The 24,298-nt window shown below is 40.1% G+C and overlaps 3 protein-coding genes across 7 annotated transcripts in view; 1 reads left to right on the forward strand and 2 right to left on the reverse strand.

Moving 5' to 3' along the window:
- The first annotated feature begins 1,456 nt into the window (after positions 1–1,456).
- Positions 1,457–4,067, forward strand: gpr182 (G protein-coupled receptor 182). Its single transcript, XM_036591620.1, has 2 exons — positions 1,457–1,663; positions 2,463–4,067. Exon 2 carries the CDS (start codon positions 2,466–2,468, stop codon positions 3,528–3,530), a length of 1,065 nt encoding a protein of 354 aa, XP_036447513.1. The 5' UTR covers positions 1,457–1,663; positions 2,463–2,465; the 3' UTR covers positions 3,531–4,067.
- Positions 4,068–4,809: 742 nt separating this feature from the next.
- On the reverse strand, positions 4,810–14,844 carry LOC118822522 (zinc finger and BTB domain-containing protein 39). 2 transcript variants are annotated; one of them, XM_036591618.1, is made up of 4 exons: positions 14,392–14,844; positions 13,370–13,436; positions 10,758–12,287; positions 4,810–10,144 (listed from the first exon to the last, which is right to left on the reverse strand). In XM_036591618.1, the coding sequence occupies exons 3-4, from the start codon at positions 12,261–12,263 to the stop codon at positions 9,230–9,232; spliced, it is 2,421 nt and encodes an 806-aa protein (XP_036447511.1). In that variant the 5' UTR covers positions 12,264–12,287; positions 13,370–13,436; positions 14,392–14,844; the 3' UTR covers positions 4,810–9,229. The 2 variants fall into 2 exon arrangements, with proteins under 2 accessions (XP_036447511.1, XP_036447512.1); XM_036591619.1 differs by lacking the exon at positions 13,370–13,436.
- Positions 14,845–17,974: 3,130 nt separating this feature from the next.
- agap2 (ArfGAP with GTPase domain, ankyrin repeat and PH domain 2) overlaps positions 17,975–24,298 on the reverse strand; it is a 39,704-nt gene continuing 33,380 nt past the window's right edge. For 2 of the 4 annotated variants that reach the window (XM_036591728.1, XM_036591726.1), the window contains exons 14-19: positions 22,357–22,416; positions 21,908–22,056; positions 20,550–20,640; positions 20,192–20,414; positions 19,655–19,928; positions 17,975–18,669 (exon numbers count right to left, since the gene is read on the reverse strand). In XM_036591728.1, coding sequence (XP_036447621.1) covers positions 18,463–18,669; positions 19,655–19,928; positions 20,192–20,414; positions 20,550–20,640; positions 21,908–22,056; positions 22,357–22,416 — 1,004 coding nt within the window. In that variant the 3' untranslated portion in view covers positions 17,975–18,462. The remainder of the gene's footprint in view (positions 18,670–19,654; positions 19,929–20,191; positions 20,415–20,549; positions 20,641–21,907; positions 22,057–22,356; positions 22,417–24,298) is intronic. The other 2 variants (XM_036591729.1, XM_036591727.1) reach the window with 1 other exon arrangement.

Raw genomic sequence — 24,298 nt, forward strand, 5'->3', positions numbered from 1 at the left:
TCTTCTTTGAAAACATCCACTAGATGTAATCGGTGCAAGATCTGGGCTAATTGCTGTACATAAGCACTCAGAAAGTCAAAATCAGACACCAAAAGAAGAAGCTTGGTGATGTCAGTTGGTGGTGAACCTCAGGCAATGTAAGAATTGATCATCAAAACTTGCAGTTTGCATGGTTTTATGTATCTAAAACAGTTGTAATTCATGTTTATGACCAATTTCCAACCTCTCAGATAGAAACAGGTTGTTTCTGTTGAGTAAATATATGTAAATGATTCTGTTCTAATTGGGTGCCCTGTACTGTGCCTAGTTCAAAAAGCAGCCTTGGCTGAAACGCTACTTATAACCCATGTGTCAAACATGAGGCCCGCAGGCCAGGAAAAGGCCCGTGGAACAATCCAGTTTGGCCCTCGAAAATATTTTCACTCCTTCCCCCAACAGCAATCTATGGGACAGTAGTTTTATACCCTATTGCAAACGTCATATCACCAAACACACCAACTGCGTATTAGCTGCAGTACAACCAACATAAACACTATCAACACTATAAACACTCAGCAGCTCAGAAACTGATTAAGAATAAATGAACAGCAGAAAATATGTCAGATGTTGAGACCAAGCACACAGGTAGGTTTAAAAGACCTACATCCTGGGGACATTAAAGAGTTAAAAGTAGCTAATGTAGTCTACACATATCAAGTATTCACATGTAATATTTGAAGGTGTACCACAAGTGGCTATATTTTGCTGTTGACGTTTTGGCGTATTTGAATATAAACTCGCTCTGGCCCTCGGATTTGTTAAGATTTTTTAATATGGCCCCTTAAGTGGTTGAATTTGACACCCCTGACTTATAACTTCAACGTGAAGGGGTGGGTTAAACTGATGTAGGCTGGATACGTGGGTATATGTTACATATCGCTGCTGTCGGAACAAAACCACATATCTCTATTTTAATTGTAATTTAAAAATTTTGTTAAAAAAGAGCAAAACTTTACATTGTGTGTAAATGTCATGATAAATGGACCAATAGAAATTGCCCAAAATGACTTGGAAAAAAGTATATATATATATATATATATATATATATATATATATATAATATATATATATGTAGCTTTTGGCAAAAACATTGAATTCAGAATAGGCTGTTTTTGCAGCTTAATTTCCATACATCGACCTGTACTTCCATATCTCTTAATCTTGAAATCTTGTAGCAAAAATGAGCAACTCCATAAAGAAGCTGACATGATCACACATCCCATACTCACATGTGTATCCTTACGTAATGCATGAATGCTTGCACTTTGATTGCTTTGGTGGATTTGATAGACAGATATCACCAATATCTCACCTGGACCGCTATTTGCAGCTTTACCAGGGAAAGAGGTATTTCCTGGGAGTCTTTCCTGCCGAGTATGCCTCCTTCCTGTCCTGGGAATATGTCCTATCAGCAGCTCTGCTAAAGACACAGAAGGGGGAGGGAGAGAGACAGAGACAGAGAGAGGCATAGAGAGGAGGGCTTAATGCCCCATTCCCGCCAGGGCAAAGACTGAAGCTCCACACATCTCCAGCCAGCACAATCTTCATTTCTCCAGGATAGTGCTCCACCAGAGGGGTCTACCCTCACTCCAGCTTGTCCACTGGCACTCTCTACACAGGCAAGGTAGGCCTTCTGAATTCTTTTTTTTATTAAAATGAACTCCAGATCATTAAGATGCATCATTTCAAATGCTGATTAAAACGGTTCAAAAGTTTTAATGAATTTGAGCCCCTATTCATAGAACCTTCATTAGACACCTGGTCACACTCTCTATTCTTGATAATTACTAAAAACTTTCCAAAATGATTCTAAGAATCAAGCATGCATGCCTTTTGCTATATCTCGATCATCTAGAACTGCCTCGAGTTGATTATGGTAGTTAATAGTGCAGTACATGCCCTTCCTGAAAGCTTCACAATGCGACTATGGGAAATATAAAGAGAAATTCCTCAGTGATTTCTGCCTTGCCGTATGCCATACCCATTATGTAAGGCTGGTTATGAGAAGAGCCACCCTGACTGGGAAAATTTCCCAAGAACAGTAAAGCCAAACTTAAGCGCTTTGAGTTAGTATCTCAAAGTTGAGGTTATTTTATATATACACTATGGAAAATTGGGGAAAAACGCATCCTGACGTCTGCAGTTAACTTCTGTAAGGGTGGGTGAATGCCCCTCTGGTCCAAAAGTGCAAAATCCAGGTCTGCATTAATGTTAAAGCAAACATCTTTACGTAAAATCATGTTTGTAGTGTTTAAACAGAGATAGATTTATTTATTTATTTATTTATTTATTTTGATTACGTCTTCTTTTGCATTTCTTGCAAGGCAGCAGTTTCCGCAAAGGCAAACTTGCAAAGGCAACGACAGTTCCACTGAATTTCTGAGTACACCCACCCATGCAAACCCTTTCCTCTTTCTCCCTAGATCATGTCGCATGATGTCAACACAACCGATTACCCTCACCTGTGGTTCTACGATTGCACCTTTGACCTGGACAGGGATGCACGGCGCATTGCCCTCTTCCTCCTCTACCTGTTCCTATTCATGGTGGGCCTGGCCGAGAACAGCTTGGTGGTTTGGGTGAACTGGCGGCGACGCCACTCTGCCAGTGGCGTGCTCTTCTGCATCATCAACGTCAGCCTGTCCGACCTGATGGTGGTGCTCACTATGCCCTTCTTCATGCTAGAGGTGACCATGGACAAGGTATGGATTTGGGGCCGCTTCTTGTGCAAGTTGACCCACCTCATCTACGTCATCAACTTCTACAGCAGCTCCTTCTTTCTGGCCTTCATGACCCTGGAGAGGTACCTGTCCTTAACGCGACCGAATGCACTGCCCTTATTCCCGCTGCAGCCCAAGCACAGACGCTGGCTGCTTTGTGGCGGGCTGTGGCTGCTGTCCGTGGTGCTGGCACTCCTGGAGAACGTGCATGTGGACCTGCTGGAGTGGGATGAGCCCGGCTGCTACATGGTGCCTGAACACAATTACACCGAATGGTTTGTATCTGTGGCTTTCCTGTGTCTGATCTTCCAGTTTCTGGGACCTGCATCCATGATCATCACCTGCAACGTCCTAATTGCCCGAGCTGCCCGGGCATCCCCGGATGTCCAGGGCCGCCGGGACCTGTGGCTAGTGCACGTCTACTCACTGGTGTTCGTGGCCTGCTGGCTGCCCTACCACTTGGTGATGTTCCTATTGATGGTGGATGACTTGAACCCACACCTGATGTCCTGCAATGCAGTGGAGGTGCTATACTTCTCCTTCAGTGTAGTGCAGTGCCTTTCGCTTTTCCACTGCATTGCCAACCCCATCCTCTACAACTTCTTGAGCAAAAGCTTCCGCGCCAATCTTATCAACGGCATAATTTCCTACATCTCTCCTCTACCACCTGCCAGTGCCAACGCCCCAGCCAACGGCACGGGGACAGCGGCGCCAGGGAAGGAGCGAAAGATCAGCAATGCCAGCACCAGTCACTCAGATATAGGACCCTAAAGAATTTAAATCCCAGCAGCTCACTGTAGAGTCCCCTGGGAGAAGCAAGAAAGGAAACACTTTGGAGCTTCTCCTAATGTGCTGCTGTGAATAAAAATAAATTCTCAATGTTTTCCCAAAATGTCCTTCTAAAAGACAGTTAGTAACACCTTTGGACACTCAAAGCATCACACCATGATTGTCATCCATCTTCATGTTTTTGTTTTTTTCTTGTTTGTTTTTTTTTTTTGGAAAGGGTTAGGCTAATGTTCCCTTCAAAAATGTCCAATTTTTTGCACAAGAACAAACAGTGAATGACAAAGAACATTTAAAGACTCTAAATGGTTTGTTTTTATTGCTTGTAAACACTGTAGTCAAAAGACTCGCTGGAGTTGAAATCTTATGTAAACAAATACCACTTTTGGCATCCCCAACTTTGGTTTCAAGAGAGGAAGGAAGAAAACTGCCTGCCTCAGACTCCCACAGGAAGCAATGGTAACATCTAGGAACACGCCACACTTCAAAGGAAACTATTAGCCAAGTATGATCTGTTCACTGGAAAAAAAAATGTAACTTGGTCCTGCTGCGAGTTTTTTTCTGTAAGCTTTTTCTATAACAATACCTTCGTTCTGAACGTCCATCTTTATTTAAAGTTGGCCAACAGAGCTTTTGTCCACACTGATCCATGACAATTGCTTATATGATCACTACTCAGTGGTCATTTATCACCTTCATCAGAGCATGTAAAACCAGTAAGATTCATTAGCCATAAACTACAGTTCTTCGGTTGCACCAGACTGGACAAAACCTTTTTTTTTTTTTTTACATAAATCAGATGTCTCACTGAATGTGTATATACTGTAACAGATGTTGATGTTATATACATGCATTAAAAAAATTAAGACTTGTGACTCAGTTGGCAGTTTTTTTATTTGCTTTTCTTTTTTTTTATTAATAGTGCATATCTCAAACAGTTCATTAGAGGAGATTTAATGGTCTTAATGTTTTTTTTTTTGTCCAATGGACACAAGTGCACAGTGTCATTGATGTAAAGCACTGCTCTTGCAAAACAGTGCTTTAAATCAGTTTGACCGCTGACAGCACCTCCATGTGGAGAAACTTTTGCCTGCTAAACGTGAACGAGTAAGCTACAATCCAGTTCCTTCAGGTGTTTCACATTTTAAAAAAATGTTTGCTGTGATGGCAGAGATGCCAGACTGAACACAGAATGACTCAAAGAGGAAAGTTGTGACTTTGACTCTGACTCCACTTTAGCTTCACCAGCAACAACACCTGCATGTTTATGATCTTAATTTTATTCAGAACACATACTAAACAAATACAGTTGTGAACAAAGCAATACATATCCATTCATGAAAACACTCAATACAAAATATAATGTATCAACTTAAAAATCTATAAATACAATAAATAAATACTTACATATCTTAACGTGTCTGATAAGGCAATTTTTTCACATTAGAAAAATATCACACGCTGTGGAAATAACCCCGCCCGGTTGTGACAATCACTGTTTAAAGGAGCAATAGGTATCATTTCTATTGTTTACCTGTCAGATAGAGATATTAACAACTTGGGTTGCGTACTATTCACCCAGACCACTGTAAAATGGGTTTTGTCTCCCCCCACCAAAATCACAATTTTATGACTTTAAAAAATGCTACTTATTGCTGCCTTACAGTTGTGAGAAAAAAGCTCCTGATCCCTTTGGAATTATCTGCATTCCTGCATGAATGGATCATAAAATGTGATGTTTTTCACCCAAGACATAATAAATAACAAAGATGGACATATAAAAAAACCAAAACAAAAAAACATTATTTCACAGAGCCAGATCTTCACTAAACATTGTTTAACCATGTTTTAATCAAGTTTGTTTATGGAAAAGGTATGTGAAAGGATGATGACCACTTAAAAAGAGAATAACTTAAATCAATTGTTGCAATTAAATCGGGTGCAAGTTTGACCTGCATAATTTTGATGACGTCCTCTAACTTCTATGTACCTACAGAGACACAAAGAAGTATTTGTTCATCGTGTTGGAAAACAAAATGTAAAACCAAGTGCCATTTCTTTTAAACAGACCATTCCAAAGCTTTTTCATTTAGCAAAGTATTCTTTTATGATCTCATCAATGAACTCAAGCTCACTGACACCACTGTAAGAAAAACAGCCCCAGACTTTGCTGCTTTACAATACTCTAGTGCAGTCTGGTTGGAGCGCCACACAAAGAATCTACCATCGTTTTAATCTTGTGCTAAAAGTGTCTTTAACTCTGAAACACATCATTTTGTTAAACATTTTATGAAGCAACCTAAAAATCTTCATTTAAATTGACCAATGGTGTTCATAACCAAATTCCGCCCATGTACAACATGGCCCCAATAAAAGTAGTGAGAGGTATCAAAATTATAATGCTTACGGGAGTCGGGCTCGGCTCTTGGCCAATGACTCAGAAAGTCAAGCTGCTTGAAGTCTCAATAGATATTTTGATGGCTGTATGTATACTGCAGGGAGAAGTTTGAGTCTGAGTAGCATTAGTTCAATTACAAGACTACAGGTAGCTTCAACAGCATCTCAGTTTGCTAGAGGATAACAGCCATGTCCAGCCCAGGAATATTAGAACTCAAATTTATGTGACAGAACTTGCTATTACAAAAATTTATAAATTCACTATGATCTGTAGCAAGTCAAAAAAGTGGGTAATCTACCTTTAAGATGGTTTAATTTCCGCTATTTACATTTATCAATGGTTCTGGTGCCGTCTTGGTTAGTATTAAGGAGTCCAGGAGTCGAATCCATCGATTCCATTGGCAGGAGTGGAAAGTCAGAGTCGACTCGATTAATGCATCACTAAACAAATAGGTGTTTCAGAGAACCTAAGAAGAGAAGTTGTTTTAGCTCATTGTACCAACAGTAACACGCTAAATAAAATCAACACTGTTGATATTTTCTTTGTAGTAGTAAGCATATATCAGTGCAAAAGCATGGCAAAGAATCCCTCAACAAATAACAAATAATGCTAGAGTGACAGCTAAGCATCTGCTAGCATCTCTTCCAATCGAAAACTTGTGCGTCCATGAGTCTACCATTAAAATAAAACAGCGAACGAGTGTTCATGTTCAAATTATGATTGAACAACTTCACAAGAAAACAAAAGTACTGCTTGTCTCAAGTTTGTTCCACAGCACTATTGAATATTGTTAAATTTTCAATATGTTCTGTTGACAGAAAAGACAAATGGATGGCTTGCAATTATCGAAGGTATTCAAGTAATATCAAGAAACTGCAGCAGAATGGCAACACATGAATCCTGACTTAACATGCAGTCCGATTAAAATGCAGTGGCATAACCTGAGGCAGGCAGTCCAACCAGGACATTGTAGGAATATACATAAACTGAAACAGTTCTCAGCTAAAATCCATCCGAAACACTGCACAGGATCAGCAGCTACATAAAGCGTTTGGTTGAAGTTACTGCTAAAAAAGAAGGTACCACTGGTTATAAACAAGAGTTCACATAGTGAATGTTCTATCAAAGACCTTGGCTGCTTAAACCACTTGTTTGATTAAGATATGGCACTGTAAAATAATGCATTTCTTTGTTACATAAGATATTACAGGTGTTATAGTTACACGGTTGTTTTGTTACATAAGATGTTATAATTACGATGACGCAGATGAAGATCGGATTACATTTTTGGAACCATTCGTGCAGAAACCCACATAACTCCCAAAGAAGTCACAAACTTTCTCACAACTGTGTTTGGGTCCACTAATTGTTAAAATTTTACCAACATCATCATGATTATATCTTTACAGTGCTCTCAAGAGTGTTCTTTAAATTCAGTTGTCTTCAAAGCATATTCAAATAAAGGTGAACACTGTTTTTGAAGCTTATAAAAATGTCACAGAGGAATGAATAAAGCTTTCATCTGTTGTGCCAACATTCTTTACCATCCACACCCATGATTCCTTGGGGAAGCTTTAACTCTGTAAAAAGTCTGACAGATATATTAGCTTCTTTTTTCGGCCTTGGTTATTCCCTTCTGCAATTTCCTATCATAATACATAAAACTAACCTTGTACGAATGACCCTTTGGAGCACTTTATGGTGAATTAATACACAACATACAAATAGTAGGGAATATCATGAATAGGCATTTCTAATTCTACGTGATAAACATCTCTGTATGTGATAAAGCAGTTTGCTTCTGCTTCCAGAGCACAACTGCTGCCATTTTGTGCCTCTTAAATAAAAAAGAAGCTCAACAACACCACCACAGCCACCCATGAGATATGTTGTTTTAACGCTCTGGAACAACCTTAATCTTTTAGCTTATATTGATTACAAGATGAGTTGAAGGAAGAATATCAAGTGGTAATCCTAAACTAACACTCAGCTCAACATCCGCAGGGACAATAATTAGTCCGTCCTCACCCATTTTGAGAATACCTAAACACTGCCACCATGTGGCAATGTAGTAACAGTACCGACTGAAATTAAAATTCTGCTTCTTTTAAAATGTCTCCTTTTTCAACTACATAAAACATTGTTACATCCTAAAGTCTACAGACACTTGGTCCTCAACAACAGTGACTGATAATGAGTGAGATTAAAGGAATAGTTTGGCGAAAAATCAAATGATGCAGCCGATGAGCTGAGATATGTTTGCCGTCCAAGTTTGCGCAGATGTGTTGATGTGTTTTAGACACAGTATGACTTATTGTGAGCAAGCATAAGTTCACTTTTGCAATTTGTTACTTTTTAAAAATAACCATAAATCTTGAATTTATGAAAACTCAGCACATGTTCATAACATGAATGCAAAGGGGAGTTCTGGGTGGGAGTCAGAATTCAGCACAACACTTGCTGTCTAAAAAACCCCCCTCCATTTAGCTACATGGTGAAGTTTTCATTTTTAGAGCTCACAGTAAGTCATACTGGCTCCTAAACAACGTTAGCCTCGTAGCTCCAGTGCTAATCTAAACAAAATATGTCTTGGCTGACTGACTACACCTGGGCTAAGTGGAAAACTGTGTAAATTTGTTTTTTGGCCAAACCATTTCTTAAAAATTTGTGATGCACCTTAAAATTCTTGGCCAAAACATAAACTGAAATTAAGGACACAGTGGATTTCTTTATTTTTTTTTTTTGCCTTTTTTGGACCTTTGCATTAATTCTATTGATTTGTTTTGCCTTTTTACTAATTAATAATATTTTTGAAATGACGTGTTATATTCTGATGGTTCATCGATTTCATCCTGGTGTTTAAATTTTAAAAATCTTTAATAATTAGGACTGCAACAAACAATTATTTCTATAATTGATTACCCCTAAAAACTATTATTCGATTAGGCAATATTATGCCTTCTTCAGCTTCTCTCTTCGCTGTTGCCAGAGATCACTGGATTTATTTTTTTATGATGCAACAACACAACAATAGCCTTTTTGCCCCTAACGCTAACTGCAATCTGTCATATGACTTATATATTAACATTAAAGAGCATTATGAGGCATTTTAAAAAGACATTTTCATAAATGACATCACTGACTTTGTGGCAGTCCTAAAAAATGTAAACGGCTTACTTTTTCAGTCAGAATTTTTGGAATTTTGATTCCATTTTCGAATTTGGTCCAAATTTCGGTGCATCACTTTATTATTACTGAGGCACAGTATAAACGTGTGAGTATAAATTCATGAGTCCAGATTAGGGAGAGGCTCTTTGGAGTGATCATTGTACATGAACGTCTCCTCTATGTTGAAGTCCGGAGGCAAGTGGTCTTTGTGGAGCTCCATATGTGAGGAGACCATCTTGAGTGTGGAGAAGTAGAGGCCGCAGACGGTGCAGCGGTACATGAGGGCTCCGGCATGCGTCTTCAGGTGGCAGATCATGGTGGAACGACCGCGGAAGAAACGTAGACACACTTTGCATTGGTACGGCTTCTCTCCCGTGTGAATGCGCAAGTGGTACGTGAATTCGCCAGAGTGCGCGAAGCGCTTGCCACAGTACCGGCAGCGGTACCACTTCTGCTTGAGACCCGTGCCTGCGGAAGCAGAGCCTGAGGAGCTTCCGTTCTGCAAGAATCCAGCGGGAAACGGCATTCCCCCTTGAAGCGCTTTGTCTGGAAGGCCAAGCCCCATGCCCATGTTAAATCCCAGGCCACCAAGTTTGCCCAAGCCACTTGCCTCTAGTGGGGAGGAAGAGGAGGAAGAAAACTCCAGCGACTGGTCCGCCTTGCGCTTTACTGGCCATGTCTGGCCACCTTGCGATTCACTTGGGTGCATGCTGAGGTGGTAATGGAAGGCTGTGTCCGTACGGAATGTCTGTGGACACAAGAAGCACTGAAATTCCCCCTGGCCTTCTGTACCACCTTCCTGACCGCCTTCATCCTCTTTCAATAGTCCTCCTTCTTCAGCATGCATAGCTAAGTGTCTGTCCAGCAGAGGGCGCTCCAGGAAGGGACAGGCACACTGTGGACAGGAGTGAATGAGGAGGAGGTGCGTCAGGGTGTGCCACAGAAGGGTACACCGAGACGGCTGGGGTGACTGGCACACACCACAACGCAAGGTTCGCAAACACACATGGCTCTGTACGTGGTCCCTGACAGCCTGAAAGAAGGATTATTTACAGAGAAAAATTAGACAAGAAAAATTGGGAAAAAATTACAAAATCAAAACATCAATTGGCCAGAAACGAGACTCCTTTATAAAGGCATAAAAAAAAAAATCCAACGAGCACCGAGTACTACTACAGCAATAGAAATCCAATACAGCATAGAGGTAGCTCAAAGAAATAGATTGTCAATTTTCAAAATGAAGGTTCAGCAAAAAATCAAACTGACATAGTTTTCCAGTTACTTCAAATCTAATCAATCAGCAAAGACAGCTGGGCGTCTAAAGCTTGTTCTTCCTTTGCACAGAAGTTACAAGGCTAATGCAGCTAACCAGGTCTGGAATTTAGGACAGGTGCGTCAAATTCCACAACTCTGCAGAGATCAGCATTTTCCCTTTCCTAACACTGTGAATTCAGCTCAAGATGGCCCTGCAAACTAGACAATGGGTTGACCGAAATGGATCTCTATTCGCGCTTAGGGCGCTATTGAGTACGCCATTTTTCTGAGTGTCTAACTCAGAATTCTAGAGTAAATTTGAGGATTGCCAAAATGCACTTGTAATTTCTATTGAACACCGTAGATCACGATTATTAAATGAACATACAGACCTTGAAATCTTTAGGAATGGATTTAGCACACACAGCACACTGCAATTCCCCTCCAGGCCCCTGAGAGGTGCTGTTCAGCTGGTTGGGCTGCTGGGGGACACATCGCGCTACCGACTGGCGTCTGTGGCGGATGAGTTTGGCCTCTGTGCAGAACTGGAGCTCGCAGATGTCGCAGGAAAAAAGCATGATGCCCACATGAGTCAGGGCATGGGTGATGCTGGCCACACGGTCAGGGAAGGAAGCGCCACACACTCTGCAGTTCCCCGTCTCGGACAGGTGTGTCTCTGCATGAGAGCGGAGGGCGCTATTGTCTGCAGGCAGCAAAACCCCACAAGCTTTACATGGCTGCGACGACAGAGGCAGCTGGCCTAGACTGGCTGCTGTGCCATTTCCGCCATTTTCTATGCACATCAGTTCCTCGTCATCTTCCTCTTCCTCTATGTAATTCTCTTCATCATCACTCAGTTCGATAATGTCACCTGCCAGCGCCCTCCACTGATCTCCATCCTCTGGGGGCCCTTCCTGTAGGCTCCTCTTTTCTGTGTCATCCCCCTCTCCAAACAAAACGGCTTCTTTGACCGTCCCAACCCCAAGTCCAACACCACCTTCAACCGCCCTGAGCTGCAGGTTCTCCAGAGGATCTCCAGAAGAGGACGAGGGGGCGCAGCTTTCTCCTCCGGCCTGTGCTGAGGAGTCAGGAATGGAGCATGCTTCTGTTAACACCAGTTTGCTCCCACTGCTGACTGCTTGGTCCTCTGAGGTGTTGGTCTCATCCACTTTCTCCTCCTCCTGCTCCGTTTTAAGCTGCAGTGTCAGACCCGGAAGAATCTCAGAAGCTTGAGAACGGTGGTCATCCAGTGAGCTCTGCTTGCTGTCAGCCAGCTGGCTGTAACTCAAATGCAACTGAAAGCTATCCTCCGCTTTAGGAGACTGGGAGAGCGACATAGGAGCCATGTGGGCACGGCTGAGCCTAGGCCCCCTGCTCTGAGAGAGCGGCGAAGGAGCAACCGGAGTGGGAGCTGCAGGAGACGACAGAGAGGAACAGGAGGCCGCGGAGGAAGAGCAAACAGAGGCAGCCATGGTGGTGGCAGGAGCCATGTCTGCATCTACATCTCCATCTGAACTCTTCATGTCAGGGAAGGTAGCGTGGCAAGCACGCACCAGCTCCCTCACGCCCAGTCTTTCTGCCAACTCATACAGCACCCCAACGTCTATCAAATCTGTGAGGATCTCACCTGTGTAAATGAAAGTCAATACCTTCTCAAAATTGGTCGCGGAGATAAAGTCCAAAGCAATGGTGGTAGGGACTCCATCCTGGCCATAAGAGCTCCTGGAAAACAGGCTGTTAAAGTGAGAGCCTGCACAGGCAAGCACTGCACGATGGGCAGGGAAAGAACGTCCTCCGACTTGCAGGACCACATCACAGAGGAGCCGCGAGAGGCGACAGCGGTTGAGTTCGGAGAGGAGAAGGGCCGCGTGGCCTGAGCCTTGCAGCCTGATCCGCATGGCTGGCACTGCAGCTTAGATTAACTGGAACACAATGCATACAAGATAACCCATAAGTGTTCATGAGCACTGACCTCATCACAGTTACACCAGACTGTAATTTGGTTCTAAAGGTTTGAACCGTTTTCTCGGGCATGGACTAAGCCCTGGACTAAATTGCTGCAATTAAAAATCCTATTTTTTAGGGATGCACATAGATATGTCATATTTGCCGTTGTCAATAATGATATATACAAATTTATAAAATGTAGAAATTGGGACTAAATTCAACAGGATTCGCATTACAGAAAAATACAAAATTTACTTTCATAGAGTTACAAAATGCAGTAAAATTAACAAAATTTTATCCGGTTATCTGCCAACACCGATATGATTCCAATAACATTGTGCACCCCTACCATTTTGTCTTGGCAAGTCAGTTGGTGAGATGTAAAAAGTCATTTAGAGTGGTTTAACGTGAAATGCTCCATTCTAGAGAAACTTACTAACTTTTTCTTTTTCAGTGTTGATGACAGGAACCAGTGATGCGATGTCTACAACACAAATATAGCCATTTTACTTACTATCCAAATCCACCAGTGAACCTACACGTCCTCTAAGACGTTACATGTGATGATGATAATGGAAAAATAATGTTAAATCTAAAAATACAAGTTTTCTACTAGTTACTATTTCGCCAAACTATGTTATAGGCCAAAGCTTTTTCTTAAAACTTTCATTAAACGTTTCAGGCATCAAGCAGCACATTCGTAACCATTACATGCAAATAACCTTCTGTGAGGGAGCTTTTGGAGGCGGACATCTGGTTCCTATCACCACCACTGGGAACAATTCTGACTCAGTCAGTTTCTCTAGAGTGGAGCATTTCACACCAACCCACTCTGAATGACTTTGTTTGCATCTGAACCTTTTAATCTTGCAGACATCACAAAATCGGTGGAATTCCCCTTTATTCTGGGTCTGGGAAACCGACCATAGGTAGATTTGTGCTGCTGCTCGTCAGACCTTGCCTATTATATCAGCTGATATAACTTTACGATCATCACAAAATATGTAGCGTAAAGAAAACCCTGCACCATCCTAAGTTGCCTAATGTAGGTAGTTACCTGAGACAAAGAATGACACAGTGACTAGTCTGTGTTCCTCATGAAACAAACTGCTGAACTGTCCCTGCTGAAAAAAAAACAGAAATCATTAAATGTTTCTGTTGTTCCTGGTGGTGTCCAGTAGTCAGTAATGGTATTTTGTGTTTTCCTGAAGGGCTGATATCACAGTGTAAAGGATCATAATGGTTTAGCAGGTGTCCTGGGACTGATTCCAGATGAACCTGAAGGTTTTCTAAAGGAATCTAAAGGTGTCCTACAGGAAACTAGTGGTGTCTAATGGTAACTATTAAGCCAATTCCTATAAGAAAGGCAAACCATCAGGTTTTAACCCTAATGGTTCTAAAGGTCTTTTCAGCATAACACCTCAGGCCAAACATCAGCTAACTAAGCAAGCTGGTCATAAACAAGGGGGGGAAACTGAGTAACGTTGGTGCGTTAAATGAAAAACACACATACTATACTCTGTGAAACTGTGGAGAAAATACAGCGTTTATGAAAGTCTTAAGAAACAAGTTAGTTGGTCACGGTTATGTTTTTTAGGTACCATCTAAACGACAATCCTAAACAGACTGCAGGTAGCTAACGCTAACCAAACTATCCTACAACGTAACGTTATCTTCCTTACTACGGCGTATCTGCCTGCGAACTAGCGGTCTAGCTAGCAAACAAAGGAGGTTTTCACGGTAGCATGTAATGCATTTTGAAGTCTATCCGGAAAAACAGTTAACGTGTTTTTGTGAGAAACCTGGCAGCCAGGTCAGATAGCTGGCTAATTCAACTGAACTAAGGTTTATTAATTGACCATTTAACTTAAACATGTCTAACGTTAGCCAACAAGCTACTTGGTCCACTGGGTTCTGTACACTAGCGGAACGTTAGCTTATTTTGGCTAACCTGGCCAACTAGGCGGCTAGCGCGATAGCGGCTGGCGCTGAAATCCAATTCCCGTAAACGTGTGCTGAAGTAGCTCAGTAACAACTGTCAGCACGTAAATAGGTGGAAATATAGAATCGTCTATTTACCCACAGAGCGGCGGTAGTTTACAGTGAACAGTACTCCTCTCCAGTTTTATGTACTTCTCTCCTCGACTCAGAGGCTAATGGCTAACATACAATGAGCCGGAGCAGCCCTATCAAAACTGGAATGAGCAGCCGGCTGGGAGAGCGCTTATGTTTTTAAGATTCCTCATGAAGTCAGCCACCTTAACCTCAAACTGCACTGCACTGCATTTAGCGAGACACCCAAACAACATCGACTGAATAGCCCAGACATGGGAAGGAGTGGAGGATAAGAGGGTGAGAAAAGCAGAAGTAAATATACTCTTGAAAAGGTGGGGTACGTGATTCAGTTATAGTTGAACAAATAAACACTGCCACTAGTGTCATCTTTAAAAAAATACTACAGCACACAGCGACACTTATGATGCAGGCCTATAAATAAGACATACTACTGGCCTTGTTTAATACAGAGTGGTACTGTCTCTGGTTCTGTCACATGCCAATATTACCACTTTTATTCTTTCTCTTCCTGGGATAATTTATTTATCTACATGCAAAAAAGTATGACAGAAGGTTTAGGTTTATATGACATTAGCTCTAACACAATCTTGACTATATGGAAGCCCATTTCTGCCACTGGAAAAAATATATAGCCATTTAGCCGTTTAGTCACTTATTTTCTTATAATTATGACTTAGTATCTCATAGTAATGGCTATTATGTCATTATGACTTACAATCTCATATTTATGATTATCTCATAATTATGAGATTTAGGAACTCATCATTATAACATAGCAAGTCATAATTATGGAAAACTTTCCCATTATTATGACTTGCTAAATGGCTATATTTTTTTCCATAAGACTATATATATTTTATGTATAAAATATAAATAAAAATGTATTTTTCTTCCATATGATGATAGCTTAAAGGGGAATTTAAACACATTAACATTTACATTCAGAGCAAAGCAGTGCAATGCGGAAAAACTAACAACCGTTTATTTTACAGTGTTGGTAATAGGAGCCAGTGATGCCTACAGTGCAAATATAACTGTTTTTTTTTTTGGTATCCAGAATGACCAGTGAACCTACACGTCTTCTGAGCTTTATATGTAATATTATTAATGGTTAAATAGTGGTAAATCTAAAAAAAAAAACACACATTTGATGTATCTGAGGTACAGTTTAGAGGCTTTCAGATGTCTGGTTCCTATCATCTCTACTATGAACACTTCTGATTCAGCAAGTTTCTCTAGAAGGGAGCATTTCACAATAAACCACTCTGAATGACTTTGTTCACAACTTAATGGCTAAACTATGCAGTCATTATGAAAAATCTATGGAATTCCCCTTTAACAAACCAACTTTCATTTTTCAGAGACTACCGTCTGCACAAGAACCTGCAGACAAAGTACCTTATTCAGTTTTCAAATTAGGATTCAGACTCTAATGAGAAGAAACCATTCAAGTTTTGTTGTATTTCACAATTGAATTAGTTTCTGATAAACAAGGAAAGATTTTTATAAATTCCGAACAAACAAGTTGTCACAAAACTCAACAGCTAGATGTGTGCCGTTGCATCCTGGAATACATTGTAACTTGAGATATGTTTAGTTCATTAACAAAACAAGTACTTAACAACATTAACAGCACACATATTGTTTTCAAACTTTCTGCGTAATTAAATGATTAAGTGTATGTAAACAAAGTCATTCAGTGTGGTTTGACGTAAAAGCACCATTTTAGAGAAACTTACAGAGTCAGAATTGTTCACAATGGTGTTGATAGGAACCAGACATTTGAAGCGTTTAATGCCTCTAAAAGTTCCCTCACTGGAAGTTATTACATGAAGTGGTTACAAATACGTTGCCTGATGTCTGAGACATTGTTTTATGACGGTTTAGATATTAAGTTTTAGCCTAAAATGTATATTTTTGAAATCTATTCATGGCAGAAAGATGCATGCATGGAGTCTTAAGGCAAATAGTCCCCACAGAAAACGTATTTTTTGACATTTACCACTATTTTATCATCATCAACATTTCATAAAATGTGTAGGTTCACTGTTTATTTGGATAGTACATAAAATGGATGCATTTGTGTCACGACCCCTGGTTCCCATCACCATCACTGTAAAGAAATCTGAGCCTTTAAATTTCTCTACACCGAGCAATTTCACATTTAACCACTCTGAATAACTTACAAGCCCAATTCCAAAAAGTTGGGACGTAGTTGTAGGTAAAATGAAAATAAAAACAAACAAAAAAAAAACGGACAGATTTATAAATCTGTTTTAACCTGCATTTCAATAAAAGTAGTACAAAGACAAGATATGTAAAGTTCTAGTTAATCAACTTTTTATTTGTAAATATATGCTCATTCTGAAATTGCCTGCAGCACGTTTCAAAAAAGTTGGGACAGGAGCAAATTAAGACTAGAAATATTGTGAAATGTTTGGAAAAAAAACATCTTAAACAGGTGATGCAGTCATGCTTGGGTCCATCCAGAAAAGGCCTAGTCCTTTATGAGCAAGGATGGCTTGAGGCTTGTCACTTTGCCAGACATGCAACAGCAAATAATCCAACAGTTTAAAAATAATGTTCATCAACGAGCTATTGCAGAGACTTCAGGTATTTCACCCTATACTGTGGATAATGACATAAAAAGATTCAGGGAATCCAGAGAAATCTCTGTGTATAAAAGAAAAGACCAACATCAGGCCAAAATATCTGTCTGTCATGGTATTGGGGGTATTAGTGGGTAACTTGCTGTGTTAACTTATCTGTGAAGGCACCATTAACACTGAACACATTTTGGAGAAACATATGCTGCCTTTCAGGCACATCCACACAACATCACAACACCAAGCCACATTCTGTATATGTTACAACAGCGTGGCTGTATAATCAGAGAGTGCAGGTGCTAGACTGGCCTACCTGCAGTCCAGTCTCCCATTGAAAATGTGTGTCTTATTAAGCTCAAAATACAACAACAAAGGTGCTGTACGGTTGCACAGCTAGAATGGCTAAATATTCTGCTTACAAAACTGGATCAATTTGTGTCTTCAGTCGCTGTTAAAAGGAAAGGTGATGTAACACAGTACTGAACATACTCCTGTCCCATTTTTTGGAACATGTTGCAGGCATCAAATTTGAAATGAGCAAATATTTACAAAAGCAATAGAGTTTATAGGCTAAAACTTGTGTTTATATTGTGTATTTTAATATTGTATTTTTTACTATTTTCAGTTGAATATAGGTCGAACAGAATTGACTAATCACTGCTTTCTGTTTTTATTAGCATTTCACAAGCTATCCCTTTTTTGCAATTGGGTTTGTACATCTCAAGAAATTTTGAAAAAATCAATTAAAATTCCGGCATCAGGAAAGTGCTTTATGTGCACTTGAACCGACGATTTTGTCAATAATACATATTCTAAGACATATGCTTGTACCTAACCTTTACATGAATCTTTCCTTCTGAGTTGTTCTGGCTCAAATAACAAATCCTCAGTTAGACTTTTTCAGAAATGAGCTGATTACTCATGCTTAAGTAAATTTGGTTTGGCCTCCAACCCTAAAAAAAACAGGAGGATGTTACCAAAAGGTTTAAAGATTGAAGTTTATTAATTCTAGTACTTAGAAATGCTGCACAATGACAAATACTATTCCTTTCCCATATAAACATGATAATTCACCTTCAGTTGTTGGTTGTTGTAAGGAACAGTTTTTTTTTTTATGACAGTCGTACAGTAATGACGAGTACATGTCCTCAGATTGCTTTGAGAAACTCTCTAGGCTACATTTAACTTTGTAATAGGTATATTACAGTATAATTAGCATGTATAATATTGCTTTAACTGACTGAAACAGTATCTGTATTTCAAAAAAGACATTTCTAATTTTATTTCATACAATGACATTTTTTACATTTTTTGCCTTTTCTGAGGAGGAATCTGATGGGTTGTTTATGAATGAGGACAGAGAAGAACACCCACAGAGACATACACAGCTTTTGTAACAAAATGAAATAAAAATGGACCAGTTTTGTCAGAAAGGAAGAAGATTTATCTGTCCATGACGTTTTCCAAGTTATGTGATCCTTCTCCTGGAGTTGGTGCGTCCGAGACTCGTGATGCTACTTTTGCGAGAGAGAATGGGTGTGGGTGCGGTCGGTGAAGTCTCGTTGGGGCAGCCATGTTGAACCAGGATCTCAATACACTCTTGGCTTCCAGCTTGCCGTGCCAGCGTTAGAGCGGTTTGACCTTGAGGATTCTTTGCTTTCACGTCACTGCCATACTAAAATGAGAAAAAGATTAAAATCACAGAGCGTTGAAAACCAAACTTATTGTCTAGTGAAGCACTTATACACAAAAGTCTAAGGTTAGGCTAAAAGGTTGTTAAATATCTGAGGAAATCCATGATAGCTGAACATAAAAATGTTTAAATCAACTGCAAGCAGAGTATTTAGTTTTTTAAGCTTAAGGTTTATTATTAAGCAACTACTATACATCATTTAGTAACTGCTGTGAAACTAATCTGTAATTTATATAGTTACTCAGAGTGAGGAACTGAAGATTGGTCCCTCACACAGTCCTTTGCAGTTTTAAGGGGTTAATAAACTCTATAAGTCTGTTTGTGGGCCAATATTTTTCATAGTAGTTTTTGACTACTGTATAGAAATCACGGAAAAATAAGTGTTTATTATTTTTGTTATTTATATTCAACATTATCATATTTTAAGATGGATAATATCAGCAAGCCTAGGATTCAAGAGGTTAACATTTATAATACATAAATACATATTTTGATGTGTCCAGAATGAAGAACAGAGCTGCAGATGATTAAAAAATGACTTGTTCAAATTGTGTTAAACTTTATATCCATAATACGTTATATGTCTTATCTCAAGGTAGATAGGTATCTCAAGGTAAAAATTCTATAACTAGATATTTAGAGTAGCATTTAAATCTGTATTGTTCAAGTTGTTACTGTATATAAAGTAACAACATTTATTAAGAAGAAAAGTGAATGTACATAAAAATGCTGGTGTATGCTGTATATTCCATATACCATATAGAATATTAGCTACATTTTCACACTAACTTTGGTAAAATGACTTAAAGTAGCTATATTGCGATTGGTTATTATTGGATTTTGGCATTATGTTTAGACATAATGGAATGCACTAATTAACTCTTAATGGAGATTATTGGCAATGGTCAGGTACTGTACTGTATTTTCATATATGTTAATATATTTTCATGGCATATGCAATCCTTACCCAGACTAGGAGCTGAGTCATGACTACCTCTCCCAGTTGGCAGGCAGCATGTAAGGGGCTTTGAGGCTGCAGAGGGGAGCCTGCTGGCGGGGCGTTGAGCTGCTCCTTGGTGCTGTGAGCCAACAGCAGCAGGAGTCTAGGAAGGTCTCTCTCCGTGATGGCGCTGAGCAGCTGAGCTGACGTCACCTCCCCTGGGCTCCCACCCTGAGTCGGCAAGGGCGCCACGAACAGCTTCTGCTCATATTTAGCCCGGATCCACGACTCCCTCTGCTCTCTGAGTCAAACACAAATGAAACAGGCAAAGGAAACTAGTCTGTTTATCTGTGTATCACCAGATTTCGCTTCACTCTTAGGATTAGGAGTTGTTGCTTGGATTTTGGTAAGAGAGTTGGGAACTGCTCATGTGCACTGAAAAGATGGTAAAAGATCATTCGGCTTGCAAAAACTGCACCTTGGATTATCCACAACATCAGTACAGGCAGGCTTTGCTGTGATTTGTTGCCTTTAACAGAAACAAACCCAAAAGGTTCCACTCACCTTGTTGCTTCAGGTGTTGGCTTTTGGCGCCCTTGTGTACACCTTTCCCAGACGCTGTTAGCCATGTGGTTGCCTATAGCTGTTAGTACCTTGGTAAGCTCACTGGGCCAGTCATCCAGGTCCAGGGAGCGCACTCGGGACAGGTGTGTCCCAAGGTTCCGATGGATTCCTGAGCACTCAATGCAAATGAGTGCCCCCAAGTTAAGACTTGCCCAAGTGGGATCTGTTAGGAGGAAACAATAAGGATCATCTATACATCTATAGTGTACTTGCAGTTTTCGTAGCTACACAGATGTTGTTGTTGCTGTGCACGTTATGATATTCATGTGATTCAGTAATATGTTAAGGAAGTACTCACTTGGTGCCTCACAGTCCACGCACAGGTCATTGCCTTTGGCATTGCGAATGGCTTGTATTGCCACAGCTTCACTCTGGCTGCACCTTCGAGTCTGAGGCACACATATATGCACACATTTATGGTTAGCATTTTCATTCACCTAGCGCAGGGGTGTCCAATCTTACCTAAAAGGGCTGGCGTGGTTCTTATTCCAACAAAGCAGAAGCGAAACACACCTGATCAATCAGCCTAGTCATAGTGTTCTCATGTAGCAACTGTCACCAGGTTGGACAAGATTTACAGAACAATAGAAAGAAATCCCATGAAAGACATGAAAGACACTTTGTTGAGGTGCTAGATGCTGAGCTTAAAATGCTATACGTCTGAGCTACACCATGGTGTCCCATTTGACTAACCAATACTAGGCATGTAGAAAAAAAAACAACAAAAAATCTGTTATTAACAAAGTTGTATGTGCAGGAAAATGTCAAGATATCTCACTTACAAGCTATATAAGATGTGATGCCATAATATTAACACGTTTTTCAGTTGAGCTACGATATCTACATGCTTCAGAAGACATGTCACAGTGCATAGAATGGGCACCTGCTTGTAAAGCAGTGTTTCCATTAGATTAAAACTGGTACATTACCATGGATTTTCAGGTAGCCTGTTAGAATGCAACTGACAAAATCTTGATAATTGTGGCCAACTTAAAGGGCATTCTGGCCTAAGACTAGCATTTAATAAATTATTTGTCATGTTATGTGATACCCTGTAGTGCAGCATTGCATCCCTCGTCCTCATCGGTTTCCTCTCACTGCGATATCCAGCATGCAATACCCAAACACATAATATAACCATTGGGAATCCCCCAACACAGCAATAAAGAAATCCACTGATGTAGAGGCTAATAAATACACACAAGACATCTGGCTTCCTGTCAGTACCATTAGCTCTCTGGCTTCCTTCTGCATTCACCAGCCAACGGTCAAAAAAATCAAATAGCCCGTCCTCAAGTATCCACCCCAAAACATCTGCAGATTCTCCTACTTTCAAGGTACATCATCAAAAGGTGGTTTCCCTTGTCTTTAAACCAGAAAATCTCACTCTTTAACCACTGTGGTGCCACTTTAGCAGCAAATAAGCATGTTTACAACAGATGCAGCGAAGGTTACATCTTTCATTTTAGCTGTATTGCTCCTTTAACGTGCAATAGATATCAGGTGGTCTGTACCTCTGTGGGCTGAGCATCTGAAGCTGAGACTAGGAGTGCCTCTGCTTGATTGGAATGAAAACATTACCATTTTCTGGGTAAAACTGGGCAACCCTGACCTACAGATACCACAGTTTTGATTACCATTCATTGCCAAACCAACCTTATTTCTACTTTCACACAGTTGCAAAGAGGCGAGGATTTGGCTCTCAATGGCCTGCACCCAGGCATCTCTGTCCTCCTGATTCTGGGCTTCGAAGTGCCAGCTCTGCCCCGTGCTCGATATGATGATAAAGTCTGCGCTCTCCTCCTCTGCAAGGAATGGGCAACAGTTATTTACCAGAGAGGAAGTAATCAATGGAAGACACCCATTGAAGCCCTCAGACTAATACATCAAATTCTCATTACCATGACATATGAGAGAGAGAAAGAGAGAGAGGGAGTGAGGAAGAGACAGAGAGAAGGATGGAAATGGGTGCACAAATCCATTTGCTGTAATCTAATGATGTGGCACCAAGGCTGAGAAATGAACAACGACACACATACAGCGAAGCAACAGCCAGGCATTCTGGAGCTCAACAGTACAATCTCATCCACGCCGCTCCTTATTACCTGTTCTGTTAATGTTTCTCAAGCTACCAAAGCTTTTCAATTTCCACATTTTGCGCTTGGCTTGCAGTGCGAGAAATTAGCCCAGGACAGCAGAGGACAAAAGGGGGAGAGAGAGAGAGAGAGAGAGAAAGGGAAGGGAGGAGAAAAGGAGAGAAGCAAAAGAGAACATAAGGTGATTTCAGAGAATGCAGTTGCATTGTGTCAGATCTGCATGAACATCATAAAGGAGAGGCAGAAAGAACAGATGGCAGGCAAAACTTAGCGGTAGGATTCATGTGATAGAACTCTTTCAGGCCAAAATTTCTAATCTTGACTTATAATTTTAAAAGCCCATATTATGGAGTTGTCGTATGTAAACATTGTTAATAATTCAAAACGTACGGTTCACTCCACAGTCCATATAGTCCATATATGAAAAACAGCCTGTTTTGAAATTATTGTTTTTGTTATGTCATGACAGCCAACTCGCTTACACATGCACGCTCATTCAGCCCACAGCAGTTTAGCCCTGCCCCCTCACAGTGATGTCACAGACTTATATAGTGTTTCAGCCTGGATTTCTTTTTTCAGTGAGGCATTAATACAGGGAAGCCAATCAGAATGGAGCTCATTTACATATAGCAGTCTTAACAGCACAGAAACAAAAACAGCCTGTTTAATTCTAAGGATAAGGAGAGGCTTGAAAATGGTCACGTAAAATTAATTATGACTGTTTTTGGTACATAGAGCCAAGTAAACGTCATAAGTGGACCAATAAAATACAGAAAAATGCAGGATATGGGCCCCTAAATATGTATTTTTTAAAAACAATCATCAATAACGGCCATGAAATTAATAGGTAAAATTTATTGTTTTTGTTCTCTTCCTATATGCATAAGCATTCTACACTCCAAACTCCATTATCCAAAACTCCAGTCCTGGTTTAAATGACCCGCACAGAACTGTTTCTGAGTATTTCGTAGTCTTAAGCCATGGACGGGGAACTGGGGGCCAGAGTTCAGCAGAGTTTGGTGATTTTCCTGCTTTAACACACCTACTAAACCTGGTAATTATCTAATAAGTTGAGTCAGGTTTGTCTGAGAACACTACAAAAATGGTATCTTGGCAAGTGAAATTATCTTAAATCTAGTCGATATATCTAATGTTTTTCATTGTGAGATTGTTGTAAGCTTATTATAAGCATATTTTACTTATTTCTAGACATATTTTATTTGTTTTTAGTGATTTTAGTGATCACTGATGTTTTAGTAAGTAGTCAAACTATTTCACTTTATTGGCAGATAATTTTGCTTGGTGTAAGTAATGTACATGAAACAAGCTAATAAATTGACATATTTTTTCCTAAAATCACTTAAAACAAGTAAAAACATATCGCTGCTGTTGAAACAAAACCTCGTATCTCCATTTTTGTCGTTTTTCAGTTTTTGACATGATTTGTAAACGCTTTTAACCTTTTAATTCTGTTTCCATTGACTTACATTAAAAGTAAAGTGGGTTTTTTCCTTTTTCTGTAAAGTTATCATTTTGGAGATATTAGGTTTTCTTCACACAACAGCAATATATAGGAATAAGTTAAATAATCTTATAATAAGCTTATAACAATCTTAAAATGACAAATATTAGACATATCCACTTTAAGATCATTTCACTTGCCAAAATATAATTTTTTTTGTAGTGAAGGAACGTCATCAAACTGTGCAGGAATTCAGCCCACCAGGACCAGAAATCCTTACCACTGGCCTTAACTATGTGCTAAATATCGTGGTTTTGGTTAGGGACTCATCCCCCCTTTATCCAGGTAACAGAGGCTGTTTTGGGCCTAATTTGGGCCTTTGAGCATTTTTAAACGAGCTGATTTTTGAAAAAACAGTTTTATTGGGCCTGTCGAGGCAGCTGCCAGGTTTATACAGTCTGCTGTTGTTGCCCTAGTAAAACGAGAAAG

This window comes from Colossoma macropomum, unplaced genomic scaffold, assembly GCF_904425465.1.
Source record: "Colossoma macropomum unplaced genomic scaffold, Colossoma_macropomum, whole genome shotgun sequence".
Taxonomy (NCBI): Eukaryota; Metazoa; Chordata; class Actinopteri; order Characiformes; family Serrasalmidae; genus Colossoma; species Colossoma macropomum.

What these genes read in the sequence shown, in the direction of transcription:
- gpr182 (XM_036591620.1), top strand. Translation starts at nt 2,466, where the DNA reads ATGTCGCATGATGTCAACACAACCGATTACCCTCACCTGTGGTTCTAC.
- LOC118822522 (XM_036591619.1), bottom strand. Translation starts at nt 12,263, where the DNA reads ATGCGGATCAGGCTGCAAGGCTCAGGCCACGCGGCCCTTCTCCTCTCC. An exon ending in CCATTCCTAAAGATTTCAAG is followed by an intron (nt 10,145 to 10,757) that starts GTCTGTATGTTC and finishes TCCTTCTTTCAG; the next exon opens with GCTGTCAGGGACCACGTACA.